The 15,000-nt window shown below is 45.9% G+C and overlaps 1 protein-coding gene across 2 annotated transcripts in view; it reads left to right on the forward strand.

Annotated features, from left to right (window-relative positions):
• Positions 1–15,000, forward strand: part of kcnq5b (potassium voltage-gated channel, KQT-like subfamily, member 5b) — a 149,154-nt gene that overhangs the window by 102,714 nt on the left and 31,440 nt on the right. For both annotated transcript variants that reach the window (XM_076290005.1, XM_076290006.1), the window contains exons 2-3: positions 12,294–12,384; positions 14,950–15,000. The exon at positions 14,950–15,000 is cut by the window's right edge and continues 76 nt beyond it. In XM_076290005.1, coding sequence (XP_076146120.1) covers positions 12,294–12,384; positions 14,950–15,000 — 142 coding nt within the window. The remainder of the gene's footprint in view (positions 1–12,293; positions 12,385–14,949) is intronic.

The raw sequence follows: 15,000 nt of genomic DNA on the forward strand, positions 1-15,000 counted from the left end.
CTCCCACTCTCTCATGCATGCACTCTCTTTCTCTCTCATGCATGCACTCTCTATCTATCTCTCTCTCTCTCTATCTCTCCCTCTTTCTCATGCTCTCTCTCTCTCTCTCCCTCTTTCTCATGCACTCTCTATCTCTCTCTCTCTCTATCTCTCCCTCTTTCTCATGCTCTCTCTCTCTCTCTCCCTCTTTCTCATGCTCTCTCTATCTCTCTCTCTCTCTATCTCTCCCTCTTTCTCATGCTCTCTCTCTCTCTCTCTCTCTCTCTCTCTCTCTCTCTCTCTCCTTAATCTACCTGTTGCCTGTATGAATCAGCAGCAACAGCAGGCTGTAGGATGTGAGAGATAAACAAACACAGGTGCAAACAGACTGAGAGGAGACAGAGGAGTAGCTGTTGTATTCACAGCCAGGCAGGTCCACAACCTGACAACAGAAGGTCCAATCTTCCCCACTTGCTTCTCGCTTCAATCAAAGCCCTCAGGTGGACAAGACTTACAGTACGTGGGTATTTGAGCTTGGAGCTGAAAGAGTTAGGGCGTTAGTTAGGGCGTAACAGCGTGCCTTTACAGACAAAACAAGCCGCTACATCAACAGCTTTTATGACGCACTGTTTTTTTTTTTAATGGTGTTTTTTTGTTGTCAGGCATTTCAGTAGCCTGCACTCTCACACATTGTCAGAGAGAGGACTCGCATTTAGCATATTTAACACAACGTTAAGCGACGCTGCGACATACCCCGCGTGGGAGTTTAGACTCTGCCAGAGGGGCCGTTCTCTCCACCGCAGCGGTGAAGATCAGAGTTTGCGTGTGTGTGTGTGTGTGTGTGTGTGTGTGTGTGTGTGTGTGTGTGTGTGTGTGTGTGTGTGTGTGTGTGTGTGTGTGTGTGTGTGTGTGTATGTGTGTGTGTGTGTGTGTGTGTGTGTGTGTGTGCGTGTGTGTGTATGTGTGTGTGTGTGTGTGCGTGTGTGTGTGTGTGTGTGTGTGTGTGTGTGTGTGTATGTGTGTGTGTGTGTGTGCGAGGAATAATCAGCTCGCCGCTGCTATCTGTTAGCTGGCTGTTCTGTTGTTGTAATGGGGAAGAAAATCCCATCAGGGGTGTTTGGAGAGCTGCTATTCCCACAGGGAGATCCGTAAATGCCTGTCATTTAGCTAAAGCAGCCCTCACCGCTGCTCTCTCTCTCTCTCTCCACTACTGTGGGCTCTTTGTCACGATTCCAGCGAGAGCGCAAACACTTCCAAAAACACAAGCACATGCACACACACCCACACACAGGCACGTGTCATGCTTTTCTGATGGTATGCATATACCATTTCCCCTCTCCATCTCTCTCTCTCTCTCTCTCTCACACACACACACACTTGAAATAAAACACTCACCTAAACACAAACACACACATACGCACAGACACATGTGCAATAAAGCACTCACCTAAACACAAACACACGCAGACCTCTCTTGTTTTATTCGTTACATATATATTTTTTTTTTTCATGAACAGCACACTACAGCTGCTCGACCTCTCGGCACAGAGCGCCTGCAATCTGACTGGGGCGATGTTATTACGAGAGTGACGCACTCTATCCATCTGCTGGTCTTTAATTACTGCCTGTCTCAGCACAGGGAAACAGGCTGCTGCCTGCCACTGCTACCGCTATTGTGGCTGCTAGCGCCACCGACGCTACCGCTACTGCTGCTGCTGCTGCTGCTGCTACCGCTGTGCTGTGAGCCAGTACTGAGCCAGAGAATTACACAACGTTGCGAGGAGACTTCACAGCTGTGCTGGATACCCAGCCAGGCCTGAAGAGATGAGGGGAGGAGGGAGGGGCATATTGGTGGTGGACGTGGAGGTGGGTGTTGGATCGTGACCCACGAAACCTTATGAAACACAGTTCACCAAATGTACACTGTTATGTAAATCAATTGAACGAGAATGAGCCAAATAAGCAAACTGGGGTGTGAGATGATGAGAGGTTGCAGTGGATGACACTCAAGCTGTGAGTACTCCAATAATAATGGAGTACTCCATTATTTTTGGACTTGATGTAGGCTAACTATTATATATTATTAAGTATAAGTATATATACTCTTTTGATCCCGTGAGGGGAAATTTGGTCTCTGCATTTATCCCAATCCGTGTGTGCTTCACCTCACTGTGAACACACAGTGAGGTGAAGCACACACTAATCCCGACACAGTGAGCCGCCTGCAACAACAGCGGCGCACGGGGAGCAGTGAGGGGTTAGGTGCCTTGCTCAAGGGCACTTCAGCCGTTCCTACTGGTCGGGGTTCGAACCGGCAACTCTCCAGTTACAAGTCTGAAGCCCTAACCAGTAGTAGGCCATGGCTGCCCTCAATATTATATATTATGTAGCATTTATTAGCTTTAATAGCTCTGAATATGGGGACAGCAAAGGTAATTCATATTCTTGAGCAGGTGTTCCTATGAGGAGCATTGGGATTTGAATTTGAGGTTCATGTATTTTAATTAATTTGGTAGACAAAGTGATTTGGAATTAAAGAACAACAGTCGATGAATGAGGTGGCAGTGAATTAGGACAAAGTGCAAACAGTGTGTAGCAGAAGTGTTAGGAAAGGAGGTCCCCTCCGTGTCCGAGTCCCCCTGAGATTTTTGAAGATTGGGAGGGAAGCTCACAACCCGATGTGATAGGATTTGGTGGGCTGATCCACCATGGTGCAACCACAAGCACCATTTATATAGAAGCAACAGCGTAGGTGGTATCAGTGAAGGGAAGAGCAAGATGTGAGAATGTCAGCCCTCGATTTTTTCTTCTATCTCTTTGCATCCACGTGCTAGCTTGGCTTGATGCAACCCACAAACAGCTGCCCTGACCAGGCCATCACGCGCACAGCAGGTGGAAACGCAATATAAGTCAATCACGGTCCTCTGGGCCGCCATTTTGGCTCTGCAGCTCCTCACCACCACCAGTCTGATGGGAGAACCAGCTGTTTTCCTGGAACTGTGGGGAATGGCTCTGTGGTCACTCCAGCAGCCTGGGCCTGCTGAGGGGAGGGCGGACATTTTCCCCTCCGTGAGCGGTTCCACTTAATAGCCTCGTGCTAACCGAGGCCCGACATCGTTTATCAGTGGCGGCCATTGTCTGGGGGGGAGGACGAGGAGAAGAGAGGGCGGGGGGGGGGGTTCTTGGCCATCAGAACAGGTGGAAATGCAATAGGGTCAATCGCTTTCCTGTGGGCAGCCATGTTGGCTGAGCCAAGTAGCCACCGACCAGTCTAATGGCAGAACCAGGTGTCTTCCTGGATCCGGAACTGACTAATGATCCGCGGTCACTCGCAGAAGCCCGGGTCCGCGAAAAAGGTCCACACACACTTTCTTTCCACATCCTGACTGCCACATTCACGATGCCTGATGACAAGAACAGACAATAAAGAAGCAGAGCAATGTAGACAACCCTTTGGGAAATGTAGGTTTATTTTATTTTTTGTTCAAACAGGTTCAATTCTGCTAACACATTTCCAGAAAAATGACTGATGAATCTGTCCTTTCTTCCAGAATGGTAGTAGCAGTGAAAGGATTGTCAGACAGACAGACCAACTGGCCTACAGACAGGGGTTGCATGGAGTGGAAAGAGAGGTTAGCAGATAGCAGGCTAGCGAGATTCTGTGAGCAGCCTACCATGTAGTGAGTAGCATACAAACGCTACCATGACAACAATCTAAATCAAAGCACTAAAACGAACAGAGAGACAGACACACATTTGGACTACTCTGTCATTAGTAGGATGGGATAACAACAACATTTATTTTCTCGCTACTGCTCAACCAGAAACCAGAGTTGTGTTGGTGTATCGGTACATAGTATATGCCAGCTGGCGGGCTGCTACCCGTGTGTGTATGTGAATGTGTGTGTGTGTGTGTGTGTGTGTGTGTGTTTGCTCTGGTATGAGCTGCTGATTGTCTGACCATTTGGACAGGAGAACACAAGAGAAAAGATTCTGGTTTCTTTGTTTGTTTTTCCCTGGTTCCCATAGAGCGCTGGTTAGCTTGTCTGTGTGTGTGTGTGTGTGTGTGTGTGGTGTGTGTGTGTGTGTATGCGTGTGTGGGTGGGTGTGTGTGTGTGTGTGTGTGTGTGTGAGACCTTTTTTCTCCCACAGATGTAGGTGGGGTCCACATGTGCGGTTACAGGTGCTTGTTCTTGAAAAGCCGACATGGAATAAAGGGATTCTCACTGCCTTCACCCGCTCTCCACTGATGGCCTCTCAAACACATCAACAAACAGCTCAAGGCCGAGCTCTCATGCTTATGCAACAACCCTCTACGACTACTTCACTTTGTTCGTTTTTTTTTTTAAATACAACTTTCTGTTTTCATAACTGGGACATTATGAAACCAAAAGTCACTGTTATGACTCTTAAGCTTTGAGTAAGTCATGTTGAGCGTTAAGTATTTTATGCATCACATCAAGCAGAAAAGTAAATCAGTATCACATAACAAATCAGTTATGCCAAAAACCACGGCACCAGCTCTGTTTAAATATCAACTCACATTAAGTACAATCACATCAAGCAGAAAAGGAAGCTAGTACAATTAAAGTCAGCCAAAAACACAGCACCAGCTATTCATCTAGGCTAAATATCAAGGATGTGTAAGTAAGTTAATATCCCAACAAACTTGGAACCATGTCGAATGAATAAGTCACATGGGAGTAGTTACAAAAAAAATTGTCGAGCAAAGACAAATTTACACAGTCAAGTGTGAAATAAGTGAGCTGAAGCAAATGGCTGGACATTTCATCTACCAGTCGGACACAACATCTCAGCTCCACTGAGCGGTCTTTGCCTGAGGGTCGGGGAAGAAGCTAAGTGGGTGTTTGCGTCCAGGGCAGAGTGCCTCCGCTATCCGGCCGCGTTCAGCTGAGCCTATGAGCCCAGTGGAGGTTGTGATGAGGAGGGTGGAGGAATGGGAGAAACAGACAGTGGTGGGTGGATTTCCGCAGCATTAGTGACACGTGTGACTATGCTCTAAACATCGTGTTTTGGTTTGTTTATTTTGTCATGATTTTGAGGGGTCAAGATGCATGCTAGCTATACTTTGACTTTAACTCTTTCAATTTCTAAGGCTTTAATTTCAGTGGATATATTTTTCATGCATCTGCCAATGGAGAGAAGAAACAGCCCCAGGCTGTCCAGACAGATAAAACATCTTGTGTGCATGCTCGCACGAATGTATTCATATATTTTACATACATATATGGCACATAATTAGCCCGGCAGTGTAAAGGTTATTACTTTCATTCTGTTGGCCCTTCTTTTATCTGGCTACTGTTAAAGGTGAAGTGGAAACAGAGGGGGGTATCATGGAAAGGAACACAAAGGCAGCTCAATCCCAGAAATGGCCTTCTAATACCTACTCATCCTTTCCCTAATGCTTTATGTCTAAGCAGAGAGAGAGAGAGAGAGAGAGATAGAGAGAGGACAAAACAAGGGAGAGAATGATGTCTCTTGGCACAGCACTTCAAAGAGCTGTATGCATCATGGAAACTTCACAGTAGTGATGTTAGAAGGGCAGTTTACACTTCGGTCAAATGTGTAATGTGTGTGTGTGCGTGTGTGCGCGCGCCCGTGTGTGTGTGTGCGTGCGTGCGTGTGTGTGTGTGTGCGTGTGTGTGCATGTGCCTGTGCATGCGCGTGTGTGTGCGTGCGTGTGTGTGTGTGCGTGCGTGCCTGTGCATGAGTGTGTGTGTGTGTCGTCCATCCCGTCTAAGCTGGTCTTAAGCAGGTCTCTTTCCATGCACCACTTTGTATATACAGTGCACTACATCAGAAAGTAAAGAAAGAAACTGGTTCATCAGTGATCGTGCATCACCAAGCAAAGCGGTTGGATCGAACCAGTACGGTGCACTAAGTGGAGGTATTTAGATGTAGATCAGTGGTAGCATGGTTGGGGTTGATTTAAGACTTTGACCCTCATAAAGATGGAAAACAGTGTACTGCGCACTGTGTATTTGTTTAACCGTGTTTTATTGTCTACGTTTGAGAACTCATTACAATGTATTACAGAGATAGAGCAGCACTCTCACCTGTGTGATATTGTGTATTAATTATACAGTGGCCAGCTGTGAAGATGGGATTAAACAGCTGTTTGTTTCTGATCTCTGGGTGGTTACAGTGTTTAGGTTTGACAAGGACTGGAACACCCTTTTTGTGCGTGGCCACGTGAGGCCAGAGTCATGCTCTTACATGTGTCTGTTTTGATATTCACAAGGTGCCCATGCTCTGTGTGTCAGTTAAGGGCCAATTGCTGTAGGTAATAAAGCTAGTCAGGTGTGTGTGTGTGTAAGAGAGAGAGAGAGTGTGTGTGTGAGAGAGAGAGTGTGTGAATAATCCCATTCAGGCTGATAAACTGTGGTCCATCAGGTCTGTTTTGTTTTGCGTAGTTGCTTGGAAATGTTTTTGTCTCCGTCATCACTCACACAAGGCCATGGCAGGTGAATGATAACAGCTTTCACAGCCACTTGGCAGAGTTACAGAGCATACGTTAGATTAGATGTACGTCTGTGTGTATGGCTGTGTGTGTATGTGTGTGTAAGTGTGTGTGTGAGAGAGAGAGAGAGAGAGAGAGAAAAAGAGAGAGAGAGAGAGAGAGATGTACTGTATAAGGAGAGAAGAAACAGCTCCAGGCAGCCCAGACAGATAAAACATCTCTGCTTTATTCTTTCCTCCTTTGTGATGTCAGACATCCTCATGCGAGACCTTTCTTAGCCGGCTGTGGTTTCAGGCGTCTGTTGGGTCGCGTGGCATGGCCATTCACAACAAGAACAGAGAGACACAGAGAGAGAGAGAGAGAGAGAGAATGCCACAGTGACATAAATGAAATAGTCCCATAGCTCAAGCCGAAACAAAAGGATAGTTGAAGCAGGAGGAAGAGACGGGCCTGACCTTAGAGGAGTGTTTTGATGTCTTGCATTTGGCTTCAATGCGATGTTCACAATGGCAAGACTGCAGTGCATTTGTCCTATGTAGCATCAACTGACAGCATGTTTGTGAACTCCAATTTCAAAGAATGTAAATTCAGCTCCTAACAAGGCAAAACATGGCAGAGAGGAGCTCGTTGTCTTTTTCTGAAAACCCCAGACTCTTATACAACTGCACTGCATCTGCCCTAGTTCCATGCTATAGTCTTAAAACTCTAAAAAAGGCTATTGTGAAATATAAAACTGTGATACATTCAATTTTAACAGTATGCGTTTGTTCTTAATTACAATGGCAATTTCTTTTTTTTTTAATAAAAAAAAATGATTTTGGGTAATGATAAGACAGCCGTTGTAAATGTCTTTCAATGATCTTTGAGTTCAGCACCTTGGACAGCACACTCACATACAAGGGGAGTAGAGCAGCTGACATCGTGTCCTAACTGAAAAAAGTGACACAATGTGAACGACAGCACAAGTGAAATGTTCCTAGCTCTTTTCCTGGCAGTGTGTTAAAGAGTGAGGTGTCATGACAAACAGTGCAACGTTTTTTGAACATTGATGGACACCCCTCTCTCTCTCCCGCCCTCTCTCTCTCTCTCTCTCTCTCTCTCTCTCTCTCTCTGTATCTCTCTCTATCTCTCTCTCCCTTGACATGCCGACTTTCTCACAGATAAATTGTCCCACTGTATGTGATGTGAATCAAACATTGCATTGTGGACAGAACCGTCATTGTTAGACGTCCCTGACCCTTAGGACGCGGCGTGAGGCTCCATGTATGTGTTCGTGTGTTGGGGATTTCAAGTCGTTCCGCTACTTTTGCTTTGTGTGCTCACTGCAGATGAGTCGTGCAGGAGTGACCCCTGGCTTCTGTCAGCGGTGGGCACATACGTAGGCGGACAGAAAGCAGAAGCCGCCGCCGCTACCACTGTCGCCGAGTGTGATAAGTCACTGGCACTCTCTTGTCTCTTGCTCTCGTCACTGCCCCCACACACTCAACACACTCACACACACTCCACATTACAAACACACTCAACACACACACACACACACACATACACACTTTCACACACACACACACACAAACACACACCACAAACATACACGCTCCACACATGCACACACACACACACACACACACACACTAACACTCCACAAACATACACACTCTCCACACACACACACACACACACACACACACACACACACACATACACATTCACATACATACACATGCACACAACCACAGACTCAAAAGCCCCTAACTGGGTGTTTGTTTTACCCTACGCTAATAAGCTAATATGCTAATATGCTAATATGTCTCTCATGTCCTCACAGCCTGTGAGCGAGTGCATGTCTACTGCATAGCTAAGAGAACAGTGAAGGACAAAAAGCTCAGCTGGACAAGAAGCACGAGCTCGTTTGGAGGGGACGATACGTCTCTGTCTTTTTTGTTAGCGGAGGAGGGGAGCTCCGTCTCAAAGTGAGGCTAATGCGGCGTAATGTAATGCATCCCGAGCGGACGGCCGGCCGGCTCGTGTTTGGACGTTAGTCACTCGTCCTCGTCACTCTGCGCTCTCCAAACAAATCATATGGGAGCATGCAAATGAAGCAGAGCACGGCGGAGCACTGATGAGCACGCCCGCTCAGATGGAGAGGGGCAAAAGGGGACTGCTGAGGATCTCTCTCTCTCTCTCTCTCTCTCTAGCTATCACTCTCTCTATCTATCTATCTCTCTCTCTCTCTATCACTCTCTCTCTCTCTCTCTGAGGGGTTTGTTTAAAGGTTAAGTGTGCCTTTGAGAGTAGCTAGAGAGAGGGACATGGGGGTCTGCGTGAAGGGGGGGGGGGGGGTTGGGGGGGGGGCTTGGACGCTCTCCAGACACCGGCTGATGCCCACAGGAAGAGGAAATGACACACAGGGCAGGGGCAGGGCAGAGTGGCTCGGCCGAGGATAAGCAGGGCCCTGGCCAGAGTCATTATCCAGTGATGAAGGATCACACTCCCCTTTATGTATTGTGCACACACACACACACACACACACATGCACACACATACACACACACACACACACACGCATTACTTGTGCATATGTGGAAATGACAATGAAAGCCCTGACTAGTGTCCTCCTACTTCTAAGACTTCTGCCACATTCTACACAGTAAGCAAGCGCACAGCGTGCAGCGTACAGTATTTTTGAAACCCATCCCTTTCTTATCTCCCTCTCTCTTTCTCTCTCTCTTTTGTGCTCTCCTTTTATTTGTGCTCATTCATCTTCTTACCCTTTGTTTGTGTTTTTTTTTTCTTCCTCCTCTTTTTACCATCCATATTGTTTAAAACAATAAACACAGTAATGCACAAAAGAGGCACAGACTGCTCAAAGGCACTTAATCTCCTGGAGGGCTTTTGGAATTTTCTAGATTTTTTTTTTTCTGTTTCCAGTGGATGCCTTTTCACACACCCACGTAGCCCACCTTAAAAAAAAAAGCAAGCGGAAAGCAAAATGTCACACACTCACTAGAGAACATCCCTACATAAAGAGACCGCTTGCGCTTGCTCACTCGCAAGGTCATGACCTTGGCCATGGCCTGTGGAAAGCAATGGCCTTTGACCTCTATGTCTCACCCAGGGGGGTCATCTGGACTCCTCTGGTGGAGAAGGGAGGGAGGGGGGGCGCACTGCAAGGCTTGAATAGGTCTCGTCCCTTTTTGCCCTTCAAAGAGTTGGTGGTCAGCCCCCACTTGTATTTCCGTAAGGGCCAGTTTCTACTCACCCCTTTGACATGTGCACATCCCCTTCGGGCCTGGTGTCGTGATGGAGTGGAAAGCTATAGACTGCTATTTGTAAGAAACATTTCTGTCTGATGACGTTAATTCAATTTATTATACAACTCTTCGGAAGGCTGCAGAAAGTTCTGTTGACTTGAATGGGCCCTCCCGCTATTTGTATTTCTATTTGTCCCCTGCAAAAATTAATGACCGCTGTCAATGGCAACATATTTTTGTGCTTCTGACTAATGTCTTTCATATCATTGTACAAGTAGTCCATTCACATATCACAATGAAACTTCATAGAAATTGAAGAAGGAAGTCAGGAAGCAATATCTTACTTTGCAACACCTGAAGTTTTATTTGTGTGGCAAACTATTTTGTGGCGGTGGTAGTGTAGTGGCTAAGGAGCTAGGTTAGCATGTAGGAGCTAGGTTAGCATGTAGTGAAATGAATAAATGTAAATGATGGATATGTCGGTCAAAAGTGTCGCAAACCCTTAAACCGGGACGTCTGGTCATTTGCGGCAAATAGGCCAAACGAAATGGTAGGGAACGGAACTGATTGCTGAGGTTAAAACTGGCATGCCTTGCCCCCCGTATTGCTAGACATTGGAATTGGCACACAAAGCCTATTATGGGAAGGAGTTATAAATGATCCTATAAATGTGTCCTGCGCCTGAGTGTTGCACAAATCAACACACACATGTAAATATAACCATGTTTTCTATCTGCATTTGGATGTGGTTGTTCCTCAAAGACACCTCAAGCAAGACACGTTAACTGATGATCTTCGAGCTTCTGTCCACGATAAGAGAGGATGCGGTTCCGCTGTAACCACAGTTACCTGTCCTCCTCCTGACCTGAGGTCACCCAGGGACACGCTGATCATCCGCTCACATGCAATTCTGTGTCACCTCACACACACACACACACGCACACACGCACACACGCACACACACACACACACACACACACACACACACACACACACACACACACACACACACACACACACACACACACACACACACACACACACACACACACACACACACACACACACACACACACACACACACACACACACACACACACACACACACACACACACACACACACTGGGGCCTACTGGTTAGCACTTCGGACCTGTAACCGGAGGGTTGCCGGTTCGAACCCCGACCAGTAGGCACGGCTGAAGTGCCCTTGAGCAAGGCACCTAATCCCTCACTGCTCCCCGAGCGCCGCTGTTGATGCAGGCAGCTCACTTCGCCAGGATTAGTGTGTGCTTCACCTCACTGTGTGTTCACTGTGTGCTGTGTGTGTTTCACTTATTCACGGATTGGGATAAATGCAGAGACCAAATTTCCCTCACGGGATCAAAAGAGTATATATATATATACAGACACACACACACACCTACACCTCTGCAACACACACTGACACAAGGATGAGTGATAGCCTGTGTTGTTTGTGGATGTTGTGTAAAGAGTGGATTCGCAGAATGGAATTGTATTTTTTTTAAGCCTTTGTGTTGAGCGCAACCTTTGTTGTCCAAGGGGTCGTGACCCTGGCCGGTGTTGTTGTGTTGTATGAATTGCTGTTGGAGTAAGCGATTACTGATTTATTAAGCTGCAGGGGTGGAGGCTGAGGTTGAGGTCGAGGTTGTTCTGTGGAAGAAACCCACACAGGCAATGGCCTCAAGGGGAGGTGGATGGAAGACCAAGGAGCCCTTTCATTTTGTCACCTCAGTTCCACTTTTCATGCTCCAAATTGTTATGTTCCTGTCCCTCTCTACAGATAGATAGATAGATAGATAGACAGATGTTTTTAAACACATGGACAGATATATGCAGACATACTGTACACACACACACTCACCCTAGATATTACACCTCATTTCCTCTGCAACCCACACAGACAGACAGATACTGTAGATAGATAGACAGATAGGCATCTCTTGCCTTGATTTCTCCTCCCTATAAGCATGTGAGCAGATCATCGTGGGTTCATCCCTCTGTGCAGATCTCCTGTTGATCAAACACAGATGCCTCTCCCCGCTGCACTCCGAGTGGACGGGGTCAATAATTCAGAAGTCATCCCGTCCGCCGTAACTCTGCCGCACGCTGGGTTTTGGACGCCCCCCCCCCCCCCCTTAGCCCACATCGTATTTCACATTAATGTGATGGAAAAGTTAAGGGTACGCTCCTTAGGGGTTGAGAGACAGCTGGACGAGGTTCAGCAGCTTTGTGGTCCGCTTTTTTTTTTTTTTTTTTCTTTTTTTTTTTCCCCATTCTGGTTGTTGTTGTCTTTCTTCCTTTTTTCTTATTTGTCCTTGCTGATCCGTGGATAATGAGTACAGGCTTTTCTTTCTGGTCCTGGTAGAGAGGGTGTTTACATTGGTTGACATGAGTTTATATGATGTTTCTCTTTGTCTCTGTGTTTGTGTGTGTGTGTGTGTGTGTGTGTGTGTGTGTGTGTGTGTGTGTGTGTGTGTGTGTGTATGTGGGTGTGTGTGTGAGTGTGTGTGTGTGTGTGTGTGTGTGTGTGTGTGTGTGTGTGTGTGTGTGTGATTCACAGGTTCATCCTCGTGTTCGGATGCCTGATACTCTCTGTCCTCTCCACTATCCCGGAGCAACAGGAACTGGCCTCCCACTGCCTCCTCATCCTGGTAAGACCCCATCTGCGTTGTCCAGTCCAGGCCAGTTGTCCGCGCCTGCTCACATTACACAAAATTACCCCCTGGCCCTGGCCACTAAATATCATGGTTGACCCAAACCAAAAAAATGTAATTATATATATATATTTTTTTTTTCATTTCAAAATGAATTAGACAATAAAAATGAGATGATATAGACCCTGCAGATGAGCAATCAATGGTTATTTGGTTTCTGCGTTGGCTGCACGTAGATAATTGTATTGGTGAATGGAGGGACCCGCTCATTTCTCTTTTTTTTAGTAGGAGAGAGTCACTCAATCTTGCTTATTTTATTTTCCTGGCAAGGAACTGATTCATACTTACTGTAAATTATGAATCAGATTATGACCATTGAATATGACCATGGTAAATTACGACCATTCCAACTCAATTAGGGACTCGACTGATAGTCAGCATTCACTGACCGTGTACCATTCTGTTTGCCATCAGCAGCAGATATAATCAACATCCTTGTCTGGTTACATCTGGGGGAAAGAATTGTGTGTGGTAGATGGTGACTGATAAATGAATGCATTTCCTCTGAGTTGAAAAGGATCAGAAAACAAATGGCTATGTTTTCTCAAAGCAGATCATTGCCATCTCCACTCCACGTTGTTTTGATTTATCAAATTATAGGTTTCAATCGTAATATTCCTTTCTATTCTAAATCAGATAAATGACTAAATATAAAAGTATTCTGTCATGTTTTTAGTGGAAAGGTTTTGCATTCCATTGCAAAGCAACGCATTACTGATGCCTTGCTGTAAATACACTCTAGTAGCAGTTTTTACTTAGTTTGTTTCTACTTAATGTGTGCTACTACTTCCTGTTTCTGCACACACAGTGATGAGACTGCATTATCTAATACTGCTCACAATATGCCCTGAACATGCCCTACATTTTATGGAAAGTGCACCAAACGTTTTCCCTCCGCAAATGCTCTCATCTGAAGCTAAAAATATAGAGACAACAGGTTAGTCAAAGGTACATATTGTATTAGACAAACCAATTTCTAAGAACAGCTCTTCCCTCTTTGTATTATGACATAAGTGGACCGAGGGATTTGGGGAGAGATTGAGTTGTTCTCTCTGTCCACTATATGGCTATTACTTGTGTCGGCAGTGAGGGGAAGGACTCGGTTTGGCCCCGGACTGCACTCCCTCTCTCTCTTCCATGCTTTCCGACGGCCGATCTACGTTCTGGGACTGCGCTGGGCTGTAGATCGGGATTATGGCTCGGCAAATCCGCTCTTCATAACTGGATTTCATGTTTTCACTCAACGCTGTCGCTGTCGGGCTGGTAATGAAATCAGTGATTACGGACAGACGGCTCATAATCAGATTAGCGGCGCATGTAGCATCAATACGCTCTGACCTTGCTGATCGGAGCCGCTGGGATGGAGGGAGGAAGGGAGGGAGGGAGGGAGGAAGAAGTGGTGATAAGGAAGTTAAGAGAAGAAGAGTGTCATTGGGACGGGGCTGTCCAGTATCACAGCCTTGCAGATGTTTTTTTGTTGTTATTATTATTGATGCTTAGAGACACAAATACAGAACAGTAATCATTGACAGTCATGGTATGACAATACAGTTTTCATACAAAACAACAAGACATATACAACAGAAATCAAATCACATACAAAGCGGGTGTTGCTCTCGCATATAGAGGTGCTGTGAGTCGGCCATTTGCCACAGTACTTCGACAGAGCAAAACCAGTCAGGTGTCTTAACTGGGCAAACCTCCCTTAGAAATGTGCATATAATGTAGCCCTATGATAAAAAAAAGCCATGTACTTACAATGTTACAAACTTCCCAGTAGATCTGTTTATTCGTTACCCCAAGAGAGTTGAAGTCGTATAATCAGCTCTTGTTGTGAGAAATAGAGAGATCTACGGGGTCTAGATATAAAAAGTTTGTTCGGCTATAGCGCTGTCTAAAAACTTCGCTCCTATCTAAGCCCTCTAACTGAACATTAATTACTCTGGTCTTTTGGAGATTTTAGTAGTTGACTGGTAAGACTGGTGTCATTTTGCCAAGTTATTCATTGGCTGAGCAGTAGCTCTAGTCTGTTGGAGATCAGTTAATGGAGATTCTATTGGCCGGTAAAGAGTTCACTGGCTAAAGAACAACATGCTAATTGGCTGGGGCTTGTTGCTGAGTAAGTGTGAACAGGCACACACGGGGCACCGCATTCAATCCCTGTAAATGATTTACCATGCAAGAGGAATGGGGGAGCAGAGACCAATGGATGACAGATGGATGTCATCTCTGATACATCAGTCACGCTCATCAAACATTCAGGCTGCCACCTACGACAGCAGTATTGAGAAATGCCCTGTGAAAACATGACATGCACACTGTACAGTCTGTCTTTGGGCATATTTTAGATGTAATGTTGAGGTTTATGTCAGAACTTTTGTTTGACTGTCTCTCTGTGTCTCAATCTTCTTCTTCTTCTTCTTCTTCTTCTTCTTCTTCTTCTTCTTCTTCTTCTTCTTCTTCCTTTTTCTCCTTCTTCCTCTTCTTCTGTCTGTGCTGCAGGAGTTCGTGATGATCGTGGTGTTCGGCCTGGAGTACATCTTCCGCATCTGG

Source organism: Alosa pseudoharengus, unplaced genomic scaffold, assembly GCF_046254945.1.
Source record: "Alosa pseudoharengus isolate Yale_2024_CS ecotype anadromous, Long Island Sound unplaced genomic scaffold, YU_APseudo_1.1 YU_APseudo_1.1_scf_1, whole genome shotgun sequence".
NCBI classification, from domain to species: Eukaryota; Metazoa; Chordata; class Actinopteri; order Clupeiformes; family Clupeidae; genus Alosa; species Alosa pseudoharengus.